Here is a 17,726-nt window from a genome sequence, read left to right on the forward strand (position 1 = left end):
AGTGACTCAATCTATATTTAGCTTGGTTCAAAGGAAGGAAGTGGACATGGCTTGACTTCCTTTCCTCCTCTACCATTTCCCTCCTTTCTACTATCATTCTCAATCTCTCTTCCTCTTCCCTCTGCACTTATCTGTGTTAGATCAGATCTGTTCTGTGTTACGTCCTCTCCCTCCCTCCCTCCCTCCCTCCCTCCCTCCCTCCTTCCCTCCAGGACATGCTGCCAGTTGTTCATTATCATTTTTCTGATCAATCTCGCACGGGTTATAATTTTCTGCGTGGGCATGTGGTCAGCCAGCCAAGTCGGGGAGCCGCCGCCGTCCAACTCATTTCTCAAAATCCGTCTGCCTATCTGGGAGCCTATCCACCCCATGCCAGCAAAGTAGTGTGTGTGCGCAGCGTGTGTGTCTCCTTTCTCTTTCACATTCAGTCTATGTTTATTTCTTCTTCACACTGCGCATCGCTCTATTACTGTGTGACCGAAATAACCATCCGTCTCTGTCCCAGCACCTTCTGAGCGTGGCTTTTTAGCTCTGTGAAAACTTGTGTGTCGGCTTACAACTGTGAAAGCACGAGCGTATGATCTCGCTCGCATGAATGTGTGTAGCCGCAGGGTGTTGCGTTAGCCTGTGTGTGTGTGTCTGTGTGCGTGAATCATCATCCAATGTCCATGCCTCTTTGCATTCATGTCCGTGTGTGTGTGTGTGTGTGTGAGTTGTACCTGCTTGCGTGCGCACACTTTTATGTGTGTGGCTCCATGCCTCTCCTGGCCTGCCAGTAACAGCTCCCTTAACAACAGGACAGCCCATAATTATAGTCCGCCTCGTATCCAAGAGCAGATGGCACATACTGATCGAGAGATGGCTCTATCTGTCAAGCTCTGCAGCTACTGTATCTGTGTGTGTGTGTGTGTGTGTGTGTGTGTGTGTGTGTGTGTGTGTGTGTGTGTGTGTGTGTGTGTGTGTGTGTGTGTGTGTCAGTACCTTCCCCCTGACCCTCAAATTATGCGTGCCTGTCGACTTACTCAGGCTCCTACTGATGTCCATTGACTAGATGATGATTAAGGCAATTGCAACTAAAACAGTGAGAGCAAAACATGTCATTAGCCCACTCTGCCTTTGCCGTAAGTGATATGTACATCTTTTTTTCTTTTTTCACGCCAGTGCGTGGTGAAGCATGCAGGTTAGGGTGTGCAATGGCTCTTTATTTCCCTCGCCCATAAGTCAGCCAAGTGTTAACCGCGGCCCAGCAGTGGCTCCCTATTTAGCAGAACTCCCGTTGCCCAGCTGGACTGTGCTTCCTTTCTGTGGATTTCACTGGCAAATATTTTAGCCCCAACTTAAAAAGAAATGTGAAGCGCTTTCTTTTTCTTTTCGTGGGATGTGTCTTCAAAGGTACAACAGGTACAATGCTCCTTTTAACCCTCTCTCACTTCTTAGGACAACGGCGTGGATGCTATCCACCCAGGCTACGGCTTCCTCTCCGAGCGGTCAGACTTCGCCCAGGCCTGCGCAGACGCAGGGGTGATGTTTATAGGGCCGTCCCCAGAAACGGTCCGCAAGATGGGAGACAAAGTGGAGGCCCGTTCCCTGGCCATCAGTGCAGGTATGGAAGTGGATGACTGGACGTGAGGAGGCGTAGATTCAGAGACAAGCAAAATATGAATAGCTGCTGTCATGTGTGTGTTCTTGTTAAGAGGTTTTTAGTATCTGATGCCTGTAGTATTATTGGTGATAGTGTTTCTCCTGTTTGCTTGTTATTGTGATGACTCACTCCCCCTCCTCCCTCCACCTTTTGCCTTGGCATCGCTCTGCTAGCATTTGCTTTGGCTTTTACTCTCCAAGCATTAATTTTGTCTTTACTGTGGGAGACGAACATTTTTTGAACATTTTCCAGCCTTTAACTTGCTCCATCTGCCACTGCAAGAAACTGTGAAAGATGAAGGTCTATTGATTTGGATTTAACAGCGTCCTCCTCCTATTTTGCACCATAAAGCAGTATCTTTCTGCTGTAAAACAAAATTTGACCTTGCGAGACTCAAATGCAGTGTGAAGTTAATAGTACCTGGCAGTCTTCAGTGATTTTTTTTTTTTTGCCATAAAATACAGCTTTTGGATTCCTAAAGCAAAGCATTTCTCACTAGTGTATCCTTTTGCTCAACCCCCACCCCATGTTTTAGGTGTACCTGTGGTCCCAGGAACAGATTCCCCCATCTCCAGCCTGCAGGAGGCGCAGGTGTTTGCCCAAACATACGGCTTCCCCATCATCTTCAAAGCGGCTTACGGCGGAGGCGGTCGTGGCATGAGGGTGGTCAGAGAGTACGAGGTGAGCCCGTCAGCTGCCGCTCGACATGATCGCTTCTGTGAGAGGTGGAATTTAACAGCTTAAATCTTGTCCGGCAAAGAGAAAACAAACCCAACTTGATGGCCCGCCGGCCTCATGACAGATTTTGGTTTTCATACTCATCAATTTTCCATTTGTGTGGAATCAAATGGAAATATCTTGGAAATTATAACCCGATCATTTATCATTTGTCTCTCTGGCTGCCGGTCGCACTGTGACACCATGAAATCCATGCAATGATCATACCTCAACATGCAAAATACATTAATAAAAGAGAAAAGAGTAATATTTTCCTTAAGGGAATGTCTTGAGTTGCTTGATATGACCTGAAACTGGCCATGTTTTGTGCATCCCTTTGCGGATTTCCATCCACGAATCTGTCGCAACCATCCTCACCTTCCTCCTCTCGGCCATGTTAAGAGTTCCATCACCCAGACAGCAGTGATGGGCTGTCACAGCGGTGACCACGCAGCAGTTTGACGGAGAGAAGTGAGGACCAAAACTGGACTTTTTAGGTCATGTTAGCATGCTCTGAAGTCTCGTTAACAATTTTGTTTCGCTGTTTAGATGATGCTCATATGAAATCTTCATTGTTAGTCTTTAGTTTTCACGTTTTTTGCTTATTCCAGTTTGTTTATGTTGGTATTTGTCTTGGTTATGAAATGTTTGGTTTCCACTCAAAGTCCCTCAAAGGAATAGCATTTTCATTAGCGCCTGTCAAAGCATGTGTGACCCTTAACTTTCAGATTGTAGGCTGCCTCTACTTCAAACAAAGCAAAGGGTAAAAACACGCTCGCTTTCCTTTCTTATACGTACTTCAGCTTCATAATGCAACAACAAATGCACAAAGTCCAGAAAACTAAGAACAGAGAGGCTCCCTTATACATAATGCACAACATTTTCACAATATACCAGTGCGGTGCTCGTCTGCGAATGCACTGCTTCTGTTTGTTTGGTCTGTGTTGAATATTCTCTGTGTTTAATACATAATCACACTGCTTACAGACAGTTAAATGAGTCCAGAGTTTAAAATATAGTCATAAGGCTTTCCAGCGTGGACAGCCAACAGCTGCTCACTCACTGTAAGTGCTGTTTTGGGAGATGCTTGTGAAAAATGCCGAATGAGTTTTGACCCCCAAGAAAAACACTCTTAACCTCAGTTGATTGTTATTGCAAAGCGAGCCAAGCAGGGCCAATAATACTGTTTCTACAATGATAGTGTAGTTTGGATTTTTTTTCTTTTTGTTCTCTATTTTTTTTATTACAAAGTGTCCTACATTATTAATGGTGGAGTTTCCCCGGGAGTTTAATATATAAGAAGGGCTTTATTGTCCTTTTGTTCATGATTTTATCCAAAATATGTGTCTCAAAGGGAAAATGAACTCCTTAAGGCCCATAGACACCAGAAAGTGGTTCATCGTCACCCCTGTTTATTTCAGTGCAGGCCTGGCGGCAGCTTTGCTCCAGAGCAGTGGCTGGGGGGGGCACTGGTTGTTGGCCATGTGAACGTGCACAGCCACCCCCCCCACCCCCCATTTCTGCCTCCTAAGTTTGACCGTGTCTGACTTTTTTCAGTGAGCAGCTGGTTTTTGTCTAATCAGATAGACGAGGGCAGAGATCAGTGGTGAATCACAGCTGCACAGAGCATTGCCACCTCCTCATCCTTCATGGCTGCTAGCATTTACTGTTCTTTATTTCTTTGCTTTGGCTTTAAAAAAAAACAAAAAACCTAAGTCACATTCAATTATGTCATGTAGATTTCCTCCCAGAAATACCACATTCATGTAAAATCTTCTTTGTATCCTCTTTCGCCTTCACTTTCAGACTTTTGCTTTTCAATATGTGCAAATTGAGACGCTTCAGTTATCAGTTTTTACTGTTGTATAGGGGGGTCCCTCTGGCTGTGACATTCAGCACAGCCCTGACTCAGACAAACCCATCACATTTGATGACCGTGTTCAGTGTCAGCCATAGTGGTTCCACAGCCTCACTCACTGATCTATGCAAGTGTGTTTTGTACTGTAGTCATTGAGCCTCTCAAGTCAGCAATCCAATGGAAAGTATGACCTTTTCTGAGTTGTACCCCAATCTAATTAATTAGTTGTTGACATTTCTAGTTCTTCAGTCGAGTCACAGGGGCCTTAGCAGCTCCAGCTGATATGATGTGAGGAAATTGTAAAGAGGTTTCTCTGTACTGTTGGGACCCCCAAGCAACAATGCGTAGGTTGACTCTTTATTCCATTAAGGCCAGCTCGTGGGTCATTTGTATGCTGAATCGACCGGGAGAGCCTAACTGTTCTCAACATACTGTAGGATGAGATGTGTATGTTTACTGATAAGCAGGGCAGAATTAAATCAGCAGCTTTTTTGCTCCGCGTTCGACGTGGTGTGCTTCCCCAAACAGTGGGAGAAGAGGAGAACGGCACGTATCAAAGCTCCGGTGGCCAGAGCTGACAGACGGACTGAACTGATGTGGAAGGAGTACAAATGGAATCCGGCTAACTTTGAGTCTTTCAAAAGTCTTTTCTGTCATTTGCAAAAATAGAGGTGCAGCAATGATTTGACAGCTTGGCGAGGTGTGCGACTCCAAATTCCTTTCCCCGCCGCTTGTAATTCAGCGCGAGTTGTGCGTATTCTATTGAGGGGCTTCTTATGTTTTTACGAATGCCCTGTTTGTTATATGGCAGATTTATTTCTCTTAAGGTAGAATTCATTATTTCCATAAACTGAGAACTGCAGACACATTGTGGAAGATAAGCGCAGATTAAAGTAATTAGAATTTCATTATTGATTTATCGATAAATCACTTTGTAAAATGTTAGAAAACACTTGCAAAAGCTCAGGCCCGTTTCTGGTGACGCCGACGACATCTGCCTCTGCACTCGGCACCTGGCCGCTCTACCTCCGAGAGCGTCTTTTCTCAAGGCTCTGAGATGACAGCTGAGGATTCGCTCCAGTATCCTCTCCTGAGACACAGGGGAAAAAAGGGGGCATGATGGGTGACTCAGTGTTTCCCCAAAAGAGGAGCCTGGACGGGGCCAGCGGCACGTCACAGGCTGCCAAACACAGATTGAGTCATGACCTTCAGCATGCTCGGTCGCGACCTCCCACAGCCTCGTCTCAGATGTGGTGAAGAATCTGGCTCCCTCTGGACGTGTTTGTGTCAAAAGAGAGGGTGAAAAACAAAACTGCACCCCATCACGCGTGAATGACAGAAGAGGGGAAAGAGAAATAAAGTGGATTACAACAGGAAATCCAAGTTACACTGAATACGACTAGCTGAGCTGATTCTGTTAAGGATGTATAGTCTGTGCAGCAGAACTCCTTGAAAAAAACGCTTCACTGTGACTCACTCGCTTCTTGGATAGCCGCACTAACTCAGACACGTATGGATTTTTCTTGTCTGTTTGTCAGGAACTTGAGGAGAATTACCAGCGGGCCTACTCTGAAGCCCTGACGGCTTTTGGGAACGGAGCCCTGTTTGTTGAGAAGTTTATTGAAAAGCCGAGACACATTGAAGTACAGATCCTTGGTAAGTGCACTCTGCGACCTCCTTTGTGCTTGCCTTTAACTGTGTGTCCGTTTTTTGTTTATGTGGATTGATCAGAGTTCATTAAGTAGCATAGAGGTCCTTGAACTCCGTCGCAGTGCTGGGGGAGGAAGAGAGACGGATGAACAATGAGACTGAAGGAGATTTATTGGCCTGCAGAGAATTCAGCAGCCATTATTTCTTATTATAGCGAATGTAACTCTGCTACCACTCAATATTATGGAACTGAAATCCAACACCAACACTTACAGGAAGCACGTCTGCACTGTGAGCATGTCTGTGTGTGTTTGTGTGTGCATGTTTGCCTGGTGGAGGTGCTTGTGTTATCGGGTATATGTCTGTCTTGGCACCAGTGTGTTGCTGTGTTTACATGTGTGCATGCTTCATCATTTACCGTAGTGTTGTTCTGTGTGTGTGTGTGGGATCATTGTGATTAATTACTGTCTTTAGGGCATGCAGAGATTTTGTGAATTACCTCTTAAAAGCCATGTCTTTGCTAGCCCTCTGTTTTTCTGCCCTCCCTCTCCCCCTCCTTTATTTTCAGTGTAATGTTTCCCCAGCCACTGTCTCATTCAGTTCCCTCTGTCTATGTTTTCTCTCAGATTTCTCTCATCCTTACTCCTTTTCAGGCTCTTAAACACTGCACAATAACGGCGATCTTGCAGGTCGTACTGTGTGAGATGGGTGTAATACACTCTCGGTCGCAGTCTGTGCTGGACTGAAGGGTAACAATTTCGAGGCATGTCAGATTGTCCCATTAACATGTGGTTAATTGTGTCACGACACAATGAAGGGAAAAACTGTCATATTCAAAAACGTAGCACAAACATCAAGTGAAATGCTCTCATGGCCAAGCTAGCTCTGACTAGTGAGTAACATGTTTACAGCCAGCCGACCACTAGTGCCCGTGGGAGATTTTACAGCTGCAACGATTAATCAGCCAATCAACAGACAGTTAATCTGCAACCAAATACGATTGTAAATTGTACATTTTTGGGTTTTGGACTATTGGACAAAGACATTTGAAGAGATCACATTGAATTGTCTTCACTATTTGATTATGTTTTAAAGACTCAACAGTTAATAAATTAATAAAAACAATTATTGATAGACTCGTAAATACAGTTGGTTGCACCCCACAATGTTATTTTATTCAGATGAGTTTTTTTGTTTTCTAATTATTACTGCTCTCTGTCAAATGATGGAAAATATAAAGACGTTTTTGGGGATATACTTTTTTCATTATCAGACATGTCTCTGGCCAGTCTTCTAATATTAACTGAAATTGTAAAGACATTTAAGTGGGCTGTCAGAGACCCTTACCCATGGTTTTCAGAAGAAAAAATGAGCTTACTGATGCCTTCAGCTGCCACCGTCTGTCACATGACCGTCGCCTCACAGGCCGTAGCTGTCCTTTTAGAATCTGCCTTCTCTCCGTGGGCGCTCAGAACGTCAGTGTGTTCAATGCGGGACAACGTCACAATTTGTTTTTGACACTGTCAATCACAATGTGGGACAACGCCACAATTTGCGGGACATGTCAAAAGTAATGGAAATGCGTGAATGTCTCACACAAAGCGGGACATCTGGTCACCCTAGTTGTAGCAGCAGTCACATTGTGAGAATTTGGTCTTGAAGACAGCCGACATCAAAATTGTCACAAAGATGGACGTCCCTCATGGTTTATCTAGGACCAACAAATGTTTCTATCACTCTTCCTTCACTTGAATTGAACTGCTTCTTTTCTTCTTACCCCTGATTACCTGATAATTTTCTTTGTCCTTCCTCACCGACTCCTCTCTTGGTCCCCTTTTCTCTCCCCAGGCGATAAATATGGTAATGTCATCCACCTCTACGAGAGAGACTGCTCCATTCAGCGGAGGCACCAAAAGGTGAAGTCCTCATTTTAAAATTCATCTTACCCAACTTAATGCTTGAATTTATTTAAGATTATCTTCGTGGCATTTCTGCTGTATTACATAGATTAGCATGAAGTGGATGATGATGGTGAGTGGGCTTGAAACAAAGGTCATAAGCAGGAATCACACCTGCGAGCACTGCAGTCTGCTGAATCTACAAAGAGCTGCAGTGCTTTATTTCCCTTTTATGTGGGCAAACAGGCCAATTAAGCAACATATTAACAAATATAAGGTGATTATAGTCCTGATTACAGCGATGATTATTATGGTGCTGGTGGCTCTGGGTGTCAGTGTCCCGAGCAGCAGGGGGTAAGAGGATTATATGCCCATAAAAATTAGCCACTGCTAATGCTACTTGAGTGGGAGTCTTGGCAACAAGACAACAAAGCAGATGCATAATTCACCACATCAACCTGGGTCAACAAGAACAGTTTTTTTAAGAATATATAGCTTTGAATTGACTGTCATTCATTAGTCAAGGCGATTTTTTTCCCCCACATTTCTTTGCTGTTATTGGAAAGAAATGAGGTATGACAGCATCAACTGATTAAAAAAAAAAAAAACAAAAAGTCTGAATGCCACATGAAAGAGAAAATGGAAACTGTCATCTAATCGTCACTCAATATAACAATGCTTTCATCAGAGGAAGCTGATTAACATGTGTAATATTTCATTACTAATTGTCACCTCAAAGCAGTTTCAATCGTGTGTTTTCATCACTTTCTTCCCTTTAATCAAATTATAGATTATAATCATATTAGCGGCTCTGTTCATTCCGGAGCTGCTGCTCTTTGATTCTGCGAGACTTAATCTGCCTTTGCCCTTAATCTAAGATCTTTTTGAATCTCAGAAACAAAATAGTCGCTTGTTGAAATAGATTAGGGATGGTAGAGTGCTGCTCGGGTATTTTTAGCTTTTCTCTGTGTCTTGGAAGTGCTATTCATACTTGGAGAGGGTTTTTTTTCTTCCTCCCTGGATGAGATTTGATAAGAATTTAAATTGAGTTCTCGTGGTTTTTATTTTTCAACATCAGACATGGGTCACGTCGGTTTGATCTGGATTCAATTATTTCTTTTGGACGGGTTGACTTGTTTGACACGGTGGAACGAAACCGATCAGCCTCCAACATGGCGAACCCCGCCCACCCGGCAGCCTTCGCAAGACCAAATGAAAAGCTGAAAGCGACTACACATGATTCACTCCATCTGTTTCGCTCAAGCTTGAGTGACACGCGCTGCATCAAACTGATGGCTACTGTACGAATAATGACAACACATTATGGTATTTACTAAATATTAGTAGGCAACTCGCTCTCAGACTGTGGTACTTTTACTATCTTAAGAATCAGTTGAGAACGGGGAGACAGTTTGGGAATTTGGGGGCTTTATTCAGTGCTATAGCAAAGTCGGGGACCACGTCTTTAAAGCTGCACCAATTGACACTTTCATATCAACAATGGCTCAGGTGACGGTGAGTTTGTTGTTAAAGTGTTGAACTAACAGAGAATGATCACCTGACTCTTCACTCCCCTTTTAGCTACTTTCAGCTCATCGTTCTGGTTTCATGCCCCATAACTTCACACACTACGTTTACATGCAGTCAAATAACCCTTTCATAACCGGAATATCAGCAACCCGGTTGCGCACAGCCATGTAAACACCAATAACCCTTTTGAAAAACGCCTGCTCGGTTACGCCTTTTCTAACCCGAATATTTGGTAATGTATACGCCGGAATATCCCCATCGAACGGAACGTTAACTTGTGTTCTGCGCATGTTCTATTCGCAATGAATCTTGGTCTTTTGAGTGCAGGTAGCATGGATATGGATGGCACAGCTCCGGCTCCATTTCCTGTTTCTTCACATTCTCGCCTTCCATTAATGCAGAAAGAAAGACAGAATAGTGGCAAGTACTGGTGGTGGGTCAGTACCAGCACCAAAGCGCAAACGATTATCCACCGTGCTGTTGTTGTTGTTGTTGTTTTTGGATACAGGAAGAAGAAGCTGAAATGCGTCATGACGTTGTCCGTGCGTCGCTGTTTTGATCGGGATATCCCAATTGATTACCCCCGTTTGCTCACGCATGTAAACAGGTTATTCCGAATGTTTCAGAAACCGGAATATTGACCATTACCCGAATATTGACTGCATGTAAACGTAGTGACTGTTATTACAGTTACTCTCACTGCTGTCATCAAACCTGCACACACCACCACCAAATGACAGGTGAACATAATGGATAATGATCTGCAGTGGAAAAAAACCATCACACTCAGAGGCCACTTTCCAAATTTTGGTTCTGTCACTGACGTAGGGAGCCCTCAAATAATGTAAAAGCCTCTAAATGAGAGTGATGCAGGAAAGCACAGCATGGTGATAACACTATATCTTTAAATGCTGCCTATGAATTGAAAATGTTGAACTATATAAATGTTCGTAGTTGCTTGTTGTTATGATGACATTGTCTGCTTGCTGCCTCTTCTGCTCTGACATTGTTTTCGTCACTGGCATTATCAATAAAATCCCGTTGTTTTGAAGGTTGTGGAGATCGCGCCGGCTTTCCAACTGGACCCTCATCTAAGAGACCGACTTCACGCTGATGCTGTCAACCTCGCCAAACAGGTGCGTCTGTGTGCGCCGTGTTGAAGCTCTCATGATTTCTGCTGTCTCTTGCCACACTTTTCTTTTATGTCAATGTCATGTTGGCATTTCCCCAAGCTTCAGGTTAACTTGACCATTTTATTATGGGGGACAGGCACCTGAATGAATGGAAAGGAAAAGAAACCCTACTTAATTGTTTTTTTAGTCATTCAGCATCCAACATTAGCAAGTGAATATTCATGTTGCTGTGGCCTGATGTTCAGGGAGCTTATCCACCAGGAGGCAGGAAATGTCAAGACAGGTGTCAGCAGGCTGAATGTGCAGTTTTACAGAGTTTTGACCGCTTGTTAAGAAAGTTGGCAGACTTGAGAAGTGGCTCACTGAAACTTAAAGAGCTTTTCAGGTGAGGAAGCTCAAACATTGAGATGTATTTCGGAAGTCTGAGCAAATTCCCAGAGCTGTTCATTTTTCTGTCTATAATTGGTCTGCAAAACAACTGGAATCTCCCCAGGAATTTTAATGGGCTATTTACCTGTGATTCAAATGAGGAGGACATTAGTGTGTCGGCCAAACTGCGAAAATGAAATTTGAAAACGGGTGGAAATAGATGTCAGCAGTGCAAACAGTAAATGAAATCCTGGAAATGAATGTTTGAATAGTTTTTGAGTGCCTTTCTCGAGAACAAATTCTGCCATTATTGTCACCGGTTATGCACTCCGATTAGGCACAACATGCGAAAACCTTGTACTTAGCCTTTATCGAATCATTTCTGTCACAGTTGTCTGGCGTCAGTGTCGCCGAAAAGTTGGCTCAACTATGACAGCATCACTTAAAAGTCAAGCCTCATCTCTCACAAGAGATTTCAAGTAATGGCCTTTTCAGGTAATGGCCCAGTTGAGGAATGGATAGAAGTGAAGAGCGGAGCGGGAGAGGGGGATGGAGACAAGGATGATGATTTGCTAAAGAAATGACCTTGAACGATACTGATGGAGAAATTGTTATATAAGAGAGAGAGAGATAGAAACTTTATATTAGACTCATGATATGACCTTGCTCCTGTAAAGATTTTTTTTTTTCTGCAGCGCTCAAATCACCCAGCATATCTGCTTAACGTGACAAACCTTATCTCCTCGTACGTGTTTAGCAGCAGCTGTGGCGAGCTTTTGTCCGTGACTTTTCTCTGCTTTTTTTTTTTTTTTTTTTTTTTATCATTTGAAACTTAAGAGTGATGTCGCTCCTCAAACAACAACACACGGATGATGGGCACCAACAACAGCACCGCACGCATACGCACTCAAGCACACAACCGTTCACTGTTCTTGAGAGGACCACGATTGGCTCGGTGCAAGGACGTGTTTCAGCTCCATCACGCCACTGCGACGTGCTCAGAGAGCCTTCGCTGTCGCTGTTGGAAGATTTTCTCTGGTGACCAAACCTTGAATTCAAGACTGAATCGAGCTCTGTTTGCACTTTCAGTGTTAACCTCACAGCTCCGATGAAGAAAACGAGGCATAATTGCCTGTACCAGTAACATTTTCATCCCTGCTTGTCAAGGCAGAGTGCGCAATGTAGAGACAAGAGGAAGCTCCTTGTATGCCAATATTAAAACAACTTTTAATGCCTCCACATAAGCAAAAGGCAAGGGGATCATTATCAGAGGTTCAGGATTGTAGCATGTTTGAAGCTCAGTGCTCCTACTGCTCCTCCATGACCAAGATGTCCACCTAACAGCCCCTTTACAGCTCACTAATAAACAAATCCTCTATGTTTAAGTGTAAAAACAAGCTGTGCTTTTATGGGAGGGTTGAGTGCTGCAGTGGTGTCTTTTCATCTCTCATCAAGAAGGTGAATTAAGATATAAAGTTCCATATAAAATGTCCACTATTAAAGCATTTAGTGCCAGATCAGGGATTTGTAGATATGAGTATCAGATTTTAAGAAATGACAGGAACAGACAATGTGTCCAATAGAGCGACAGACTCAGTCAGGCTGTCTCTCCTGGAAGAGCTCTTGCACAGGATAAATCCCAGTAATACAGATGTGTGGAAGAAGTCGCACACGCAGCTGAAGGATCAAACCTGCAGCATTTGCAGATTATCACCAGGGGTCTCACTTTCTCTCTGCCTCATCCTCCATTCATCTTGTTCCAAACACCCCTCTCCTCCTCCCTCCTCCTCCTCCTCCTCCCTCCCTGTCGCTGCATTTCCCTGCTATGTGTTGTGATTGCATTTCACATTGTGCCAGTCCCCACAGTGAAGGCTTCCACTTCTGAGCTGAGCCCGGCTCTCACCGCAGGTATTGAAACCTGCTCCCTAAGCAACACGAGGCTGAACTTTGATGCTTTGCTGGGTATTTTATTAGTACATTTATTTTTAATGTGTTCTGTGGCCCTCTGTAGAATAGGAAGTGATGGAGATGGGACATATGTGCAGCACATTTGTGATGACATTATAGCGCTATTACTGTCTGTACACAAACACACACATTAGCAGATACATGTGCTTGTCTCAGGTGGCCTGTTTTTTTTAGATATTTGGTCTCCAATTCTTTCAGTGCTACACTCAGAGGTAGCTACTCAGACACCTGAATGCCTCCAGTCCAATGTGCAGTGTAATTAGAGCCTTTTCATTTTCATCTGCAGCTCACTGGAGTGTAATGGCACGGTGTTCAGGACATTAAACTGCACACATGCAGTTTGTCCTGCTTTTGCTTGCACCTACACACCAGGTCACACCACGAAAAGTCTCCCACTCCTGCAACAACAGACTTGGTATGCATATGGAAAGATATTCTGTATAAACAGATACACTGCATGAGATACCGTCCCCACCCATGGTTCTGTATGCTCACACACTCTTGTTCGCTCATTTTTCTCCTACTCCTGCACACACACACCTGCTATTTCTCAGCTCTTATCTGGTCTTAATGGCGGCTCCACAGAGCTGGCGCTCTGTCCCCCTTCATCTCACCGTCTGTCCCTATCGCCCATCTTCCATTATCAGCAGCCTCCATCTGAGTCTTTCAGAGGACTGGCGCAGTCTTTGAACTCGCCGCAGGCCGCAGTGTTTCCTGATAGAATGTCCTAGAGAACAAAGTTGCCAGGCAACACTGACGGCCGCAGGAAGTGACTTCAGCTCTCGGTAGAAAGGGTTTGGGCTCAGAGTGGATATCAAGCCAAACCTCACAAGAGAATCAGAGATCCTGTCAAACGGCCCGTTAAGCTGCTATGTGTTATCTGCTGCTCAAACAGCTGATTTTGTTTGCTTGTTTTCTAAATGTTTTTTCCCGCTGTCTCTCCTCAGCCCTCTGTCTGGCTGCCATGCTTTGTTGTCTTTGTGCTTTCAGGGGCAGGACCGCGGCCGACATTTCATTTAGCCAACACAACACACAACACCCAGCCAGTCCTGATTGGTTTTATTAATGATGCATCTCACTACAGCAGTGTGAGGTTTTCCTAATCACAGTGATTGGCCCACTGATTGGGCGCTTCATTGCTTGCTCATTCATCCATGTGCTGCACGCGATAATATCTGCGTCTTTGAATACCTCTTTGATATCTGTGTCGCAGTGCAGCAGCTGTATTGGGTGTTTTTGCGTTTGCAGTGGGTTGAGAAGGTTTTAATGCACCAGCCTGCAGTAGATGTAGCAGCTGGGACCCTCTCAGCATCAGTTTTGATGACAGGAAGTGAGGTCAAAATACCTGCATTTTGGCATAAACTCCCCTTTCTCAGCTAAGTTATACGTGCTGTCTGTGAGACATGCAACATCTGCGCACAAATGGGCTGTGGTTTTCCCACCCAAAGCATATGCTGCACCATCCTGTGATAGACGACAACCACACAGACATAAAAGAGACACTTGAAACTTAAACTTGACAGCGTTTATTACACGTACAGAGTTGCATTGACTGCCCCGAGATGGTTGTGTCATAACATGTGAAAAGTGGTGCATTTGTTTGCTGCTGACTGGCTATCTGGGCAGCTGCATAATTCATTAGGAAGACACTGTTAGATGACAACAGATTAGCCACCGTTTCTTGTTGCTGGACTGCTGGATAGCTAAAAACATTTAATGTCCTTTCCTCAAGGGGGAGTCTTGTGGAACTTTGTAAGAACGGTGCAGTGTCACTTAAGCACCTAAGGTCATGGGGTCAAAGACTTCAGCTCCCCACAGTGTTCCCACAAGCACTCGCCTGCTCGTGTTTCTTTTCATATTCTTTCCTGTCAACACTGTACGTTGTCTTTTTTCATGTTGGTTTTGTCATCAGGGATTATTTCTTCCCTCTATCCATTGCAAACTACCTCTCTTTCAGCACTGGTTGAAACATGGATAGCCTCAAACTGAGACATTGGTTTTCTGTGGCTGACTCGTCAATGAGTGAAATCCAGCGTAGAGCAGCAGGAAGTTTAGATGGGCCAGCTTGTCCAGGTCTTGGCTACACGTAGCCACCAGACTAGTTCTGCCTGTGGTCACTTGTTTTCCTACTTTTGAACTTGCCTGTTTGCCTTCAGCACAGTCTTTCCACTGTTCATTGCCTTTAATGCTCATTTTGTGTGCGTAAAATTGAAGGGGCTGCATTATAATGTAGCATTAGCTCGTTTGGTTGTTTATTCAGCCTTCTGTAGTAATTAGACATACTGTATAATGGCAGCAGATTATGCAGAAGCCCTTTTCTTGCCAAACAAATGGGTTCGTAGAAGTGCTACATCTGTTTCTGTCATTATGGTGGTATGATGATGTCTTTTACTTGCTTGGTTCTGGAGGCTTCCTTTGCTTTGACGTTTCTGTGTATCTACAACTCACCATTTCTCTCCACTTTTCTTCCTGCTCTGTGCTGCACTGTCTACCTACACTTTGGACTTCTTCTCTCTTTTTCCAGTGAGTCTTAGAGCTGTCTTTATGTTGCAGTCTGGCAGCAAGTTTCTGCACTCTTTCCACACCTCTATACTGTGATTTGGCAGAACTAGCTGCTGTGGAGGAGCTTCAGCAGAACAGAAAACGGGAGTCTCTGATCCCAAAATGATTAAGCTTTTTGAGCCGCTATAATGAATTTTGTTCTTTTAATATCAGCTAATTATACAGTTTGAATCTGCTCAAAGCCACGCAGGAGCAATGGCTCTTACACACATCAGTGGCAATTAGTGTTTTAGTATGCACGTAAGCTCACCTTAGATGTCTGTGGGCAACCCGGCTATCAGTCTAATTAGCTAAGTGTTTGTCTGTGTTTGTGTGTGTGTGTGAGAGAGGGAGAGAAAGCAAGCAGGTGAGTGTTTGTGGGGGACTTTAATGTCAGAAGGCCTCACCGTCTTTGTTTCATGGCATGTTTATTAGTTTAACCTTAAGACAAGCAGGAGGCAGAGTTGCTGTCAGATACTTTGTGCAGTGTAATTAGGAATTCAGTCCTGGTGCTCGTATGGGGGAGGAGTGTTGACAATTGAGACTTTGTTTCACTTTGTGCCGTATATGATGTAGCCTCACCCACTCAGATCTGTTAGCGGTTTTTGGGTGGCGAGGAGAGGGGTGAACGGAGCGAGCGGAGTGGAAGAGGGCAGGATATTCTAATTTGCCGCTGGGCTTTAAGCGAGACAGAGATTTGAAATATGATAGTTTGAAGGGAAGCTTCATTTGCGGTTGAGTGTTTTAGATAACAGGGGAGAAATAATTTGTTGTTTGTGTTCAGTATTTTGCTTTTGTCTGCCTGCCTGTTCTCCCTGTACCCCCCGAGAGAACCGCTACTCAAAGGCACAAATATGTTGGCAACTCATCAGCGCTCGCAACAAAGCAGCTGTGTACGTGTCTGTGCGAGTGGGATAGCACAGCTGTACGGGCTAACCTAAACAGTCTGTAGTTTTTGGTCCCTCGTGTTAGAACTACATGCTGTAAATGTTTCATTTTTCTCGAGAAATGAAAGATCAAAATCAACAATGTGTTTGTGTCAGTACTTTTCATCTTCCCTAATCTCTCCGCGGCACTCATCCACAAGCCACTTCACCCTCACTGAAGACGTAAATCTTTAAAAATAGGTCACAAACATATGGTCCGGTTTCCAAAAGCAGCGGGGCACCAGTAGTTTTTAGCAAATAGAGACTCGGAGAGGAGTAGATTTGGAATTCGTGAAGGATTATTTTCAGCCACAGATTATACACATCTGGCGCTTTAGTGGACATTTACAACAGCAGGATGATACACAGTGTGTGTGGGACGGACAGCATGTGCATGAGGGACGTGTCACCCAGTGTGACTCATTGATGTTTTAATTATTTTAGTTTGGTACTTAGATAAAACCATCTGCTGTCAAGTTTGAAAACTGTTCAGTACTAAAAACTTTAGTAATCAATCTTTAGCTTGTTAAGATAATAACGACATTGAAATGGATAGATTTATTGTATTTGTGCAGTGTTTAACTTAAACCACAGGGCATCAGGTGTGAATGTAAATAGATAATAGCACTTCCTGTGTTCGGCGTTCAAGCCGAGCTCGTGTTTGTGGCCTAAAACGCTGCTTTCAGAGGGGCTACCTGTCTGTGCCACCATCTTGTGAAGTGTTTCAGGCCTCTGTAAGCTCTGATTTTGTGCACACACGCGCCCGTCAATCTGCAGAGGGTGTTAAACGTGGAATTAGTTCTGCTGTCAATCACCATGGTGACGATGAGTGAAGAGATGACACGCTCTTGCTCAGGCGAGTTGTGTACCCAGTAGACACACACACACACACACACACACACACACACACACACACACACACATACACACACACACACACACACACACAGAGGGCGCTCAGAAACTCAGAGTGACACTTGGTCCCAGGAGGCGGTCAGTGTACTGTAAACATTATTACTGCTTACAGATCTATAAACACCCCGCCTGCATGTGTGTGTCTCTGTGTGTTCGGTCCCATTTTGACTTCAGGACTACCAGCACTTTTTGCCCTGAAAGCATATTTTAATATTCCATCAGGAAAAAAATGGGGTAGATGAAAAATGCTCCACTCTTTTTTTCCCAGTGAACTCATGCATCAGTCACTTTTCTTCTTTCTCTAATTTACTTATTTATGTTGTTGCTCTCATGCTTTTCGGTCTTCCTCTATTTATCTTTGGTGTCTTTGTCTTTATCTTCATCTCACTTTTCCTTCTGTGCTTCTTTGCACTGTCAGTCCTCTCTTTCATTTCCATGTCTCTAGTGTTTATATCTGCAAATTAGCTTCTTTTGTCTTTGTCTTCTGTTGCCGCTCAGCTTATTAGCTCTCATTCATTCTCTGTTTTGCTTGCCCTGTTGTAGTTGCAGTGAATGTAGGAAGGTCCAATTAAAAATCTT

At 44.0% G+C, this 17,726-nt stretch overlaps 1 protein-coding gene across 1 annotated transcript in view; it reads left to right on the forward strand.

The window, feature by feature from the left end:
* Positions 1 to 17,726, forward strand: part of LOC139351094 (pyruvate carboxylase, mitochondrial-like) — a 251,754-nt gene that overhangs the window by 14,705 nt on the left and 219,323 nt on the right. Inside the window, exons 5-9 of the mRNA XM_070992772.1 lie at positions 1,438 to 1,603; positions 2,178 to 2,323; positions 5,756 to 5,873; positions 7,716 to 7,783; positions 10,348 to 10,431. Of these exons, the coding sequence (XP_070848873.1) occupies positions 1,438 to 1,603; positions 2,178 to 2,323; positions 5,756 to 5,873; positions 7,716 to 7,783; positions 10,348 to 10,431 (582 nt within the window). The remainder of the gene's footprint in view (positions 1 to 1,437; positions 1,604 to 2,177; positions 2,324 to 5,755; positions 5,874 to 7,715; positions 7,784 to 10,347; positions 10,432 to 17,726) is intronic.

Source organism: Chaetodon trifascialis, chromosome 23, assembly GCF_039877785.1.
Source record: "Chaetodon trifascialis isolate fChaTrf1 chromosome 23, fChaTrf1.hap1, whole genome shotgun sequence".
Lineage (NCBI taxonomy): Eukaryota > Metazoa > Chordata > Actinopteri > Chaetodontiformes > Chaetodontidae > Chaetodon > Chaetodon trifascialis.